The sequence below is a fragment of the Fopius arisanus genome, unplaced genomic scaffold (assembly GCF_000806365.1).
Source record: "Fopius arisanus strain USDA-PBARC FA_bdor unplaced genomic scaffold, ASM80636v1 scaffold00037, whole genome shotgun sequence".
NCBI lineage: Eukaryota > Metazoa > Arthropoda > Insecta > Hymenoptera > Braconidae > Fopius > Fopius arisanus.
Genome location: NW_011887776.1, coordinates 511,481 through 514,098, shown reverse-complemented (window position 1 = coordinate 514,098; position 2,618 = coordinate 511,481). Strand labels below are relative to the sequence as shown.

General features: G+C 35.8%; 2 protein-coding genes across 2 annotated transcripts in view; one reads left to right on the top strand and one right to left on the bottom strand.

Annotated features, from left to right (window-relative positions):
* The first annotated feature begins 162 nt into the window (after positions 1 to 162).
* On the top strand, positions 163 to 2,106 carry LOC105266261 (short coiled-coil protein B). The gene is made up of 4 exons (XM_011304255.1): positions 163 to 503; positions 597 to 716; positions 789 to 875; positions 946 to 2,106. The coding sequence occupies exons 1-4, from the start codon at positions 425 to 427 to the stop codon at positions 1,086 to 1,088; spliced, it is 429 nt and encodes a 142-aa protein (XP_011302557.1). The 5' UTR covers positions 163 to 424; the 3' UTR covers positions 1,089 to 2,106.
* Positions 2,107 to 2,122: 16 nt separating this feature from the next.
* LOC105266363 (fibroblast growth factor 1) overlaps positions 2,123 to 2,618 on the bottom strand; it is a 1,491-nt gene continuing 995 nt past the window's right edge. Inside the window, exons 2-4 of the mRNA XM_011304475.1 lie at positions 2,602 to 2,617; positions 2,397 to 2,500; positions 2,123 to 2,336 (exon numbers count right to left, since the gene is read on the bottom strand). Of these exons, the coding sequence (XP_011302777.1) occupies positions 2,148 to 2,336; positions 2,397 to 2,500; positions 2,602 to 2,617 (309 nt within the window). The 3' untranslated portion in view covers positions 2,123 to 2,147. The remainder of the gene's footprint in view (positions 2,337 to 2,396; positions 2,501 to 2,601; position 2,618) is intronic.

Below are 2,618 nucleotides of genomic sequence, written 5' to 3'. Positions count from 1 at the left end.
GGCTAAATTTCAGTTAAACGAATAAAAAACAAAAAGCATTGATACCGCAGAAAATAAAATTCACCCCGTCGACTTGATGGACACCCCAGCATTGCGTATGGCGCCCTCCCTCTCTTAGGGTGCAGTACTACGATGTCACTGGGGCCACTCAAACCCCCATCTCCTCTACTTTAGTCAATCCTCTTTGGTTTTACCGTAAATATTGTGACGTTTTGTGAATATTCATCACTATTTCAAGTGAATTGCCAGAACAATTATCGAAATCGTGAGATCGTTATTCAGGATGAAAAATTGATTCGAGTAAGGATCAATCATATTTGTACAGAAAAGCAATAAGACGACGTTGCAAATCGATACATTAGTCATACTTAGTGAGTGCTTACGGTGAATTTAACTCAACATTCGCTATATTTCTTGAGGAGAAATGTCCACGTCGATCATGTCCAATGCCAAACTCCAGGATGATATGAGCAGTATTCCACTGGCTGATGATGATCCACAAGGTATGAAATCTGACAAGTGGAGCTTGACCTCATTTTGCTCAACACATTCGAGGACGTCTATTTATGGTAATCCTATTATTTTTGTCTGAATAGTGATAATACCAGAAGAAGACGTGCCTGATAATGACTCCCATATATCAGATGCTTTCGGTCGTGGCCGTAGTATGGATTCCATACCATCGACTTTCACCAATGGGAGCTACAGTCCAAACAGTAATTATTATCATTTATAAAACACGCCTCCTATTTGGGCAAATTTTGTTAATTCAAATGATTGAATTGAAGGTCTAGATCCTGATGTAAGTCCTGACGAACAACAGGAAAAGGCCAGACTAATCTCTCAAGTCCTCGAACTTCAGAATACCCTAGATGGTGTGTCATCATTAAATGATTTTTTTTCTTCAATAGAAATGTTGGATATTTAGAAAGTATTTCTTTTCAGATTTATCGCAGAGAGTTGACAGTGTGAAAGAGGAAAATCTGAAATTGAGGAGTGAAAACCAGGTGCTGGGACAGTACATTGAGAACCTCATGTCTGCCTCGAGTGTTTTTCAATCGACGAGTCCAAAATCCAAGAAGAAGTAAGCATCGCCTTTTCGCTTTCACGTTTGTCACTGATCAAGTACAGGATTCGGTAATTGTAGATTTTCTGTCTCGATGGCTTTCTATTGATTTTATATGAATGAAAATTCTTTGACAATCTCAAAAGATATCGCGGTGAAAAATTCTTTCGAATGGAATATTCCGAATTTTCTTGATTTAAGAAAACAGGAAACGAATATTTCGCGTTGCAAAGTATCTTTTCCCCGATCTGACATTAGAATTTAATATTAAAATTAAATAATGAGCATTGCATATGCTTTCTATGAATAATTCATAGACCTCAGCCACTGATTCGTGAGAAGTATATTTTACGGGGCCCTGATTCACCAAAGAACGCAATTTATTATTTAATCTTCTGGGAACTTCCTTACTCCTAAGAGTTTACGAAGGCTTGATAGTTAATCAATGGTAGATAATTTATGCACCAACTGGATAATCCCAGAATCAATAATTTCTTCAGAGATAATTGATATAATTACTTTATACGATGTAACGAAAAAATGTATATCGAATCAATGCATTTGATTGAAATTTTTATTACACGACGAAAATAAGTAAGTGGAAATTATAGAGGTAGTACAATCACCGGATGCATGTGAAATACAAAAACCAATGAAAGATGAGATATTCAAGCACGAGCTTCGCTTACAGTACTTGTACAGAAGAGAGAGATTAATTATAATAGATATAATTATCATATGAGAACTTATATATTACATACATAGAAAGAAACTTGTGTTATATCTAATGAGAACAAAGGGATGATGAGAAATGTTTGATGATATATTTCGCTATTTCTTATGCATATTATTTGCTGCTTATTCCTATGTACGTGGATACAGAGAACTGACGACTTGCGATGGTCACTCCGAATATATTTATCATGTTTCATAAAATAACTTGCTAATCGTAATTCATTCATGAGCACAAGCTGACTGCACAATAATAAGATGATTCCATTGTTAAGTCACAGTATGGTAATAAATATTGAAAATTAAAAGAATATCTGCGTAAATCGATTATGAACATTTCCATGATCCTTCAATGGTGACCAATTACCAGAAACTGTACAGCTTTTTGTCCCCATTGAGTTTTTAGTCCTGCCTTTGGCCTCCCATTCTTCTTTATCCCAATCCACCATCCCTTCGTTGCAAATTTGTGGGATCTAAACGCCTCGTACGAACCGATACTCCATTGTTCCCATTCAGTGTTATCTTTATGTTCTTTCACCTAAAAATCAATATTCCACTCTTTATGTTTTATTGTTTACAATATTTATGAGAGAATTACCTCACCGTAGAGGTGTCCCTTCTCGTTGAAGGCTAAGAAATGCCCAGTTTCTGAATTTTGTATTCTAATTACTCCGAATGATACCGATGACACGTTGAATAACGCTGAAAAAAAAATCCAAACGATTTGATGGGCTCGGAGCTATTTATATTGAATTACGGAATTGACTTTTTCATTGGCAAGTCAGTATTTGTGGAAATAATACCTATTTGATCATCGGGA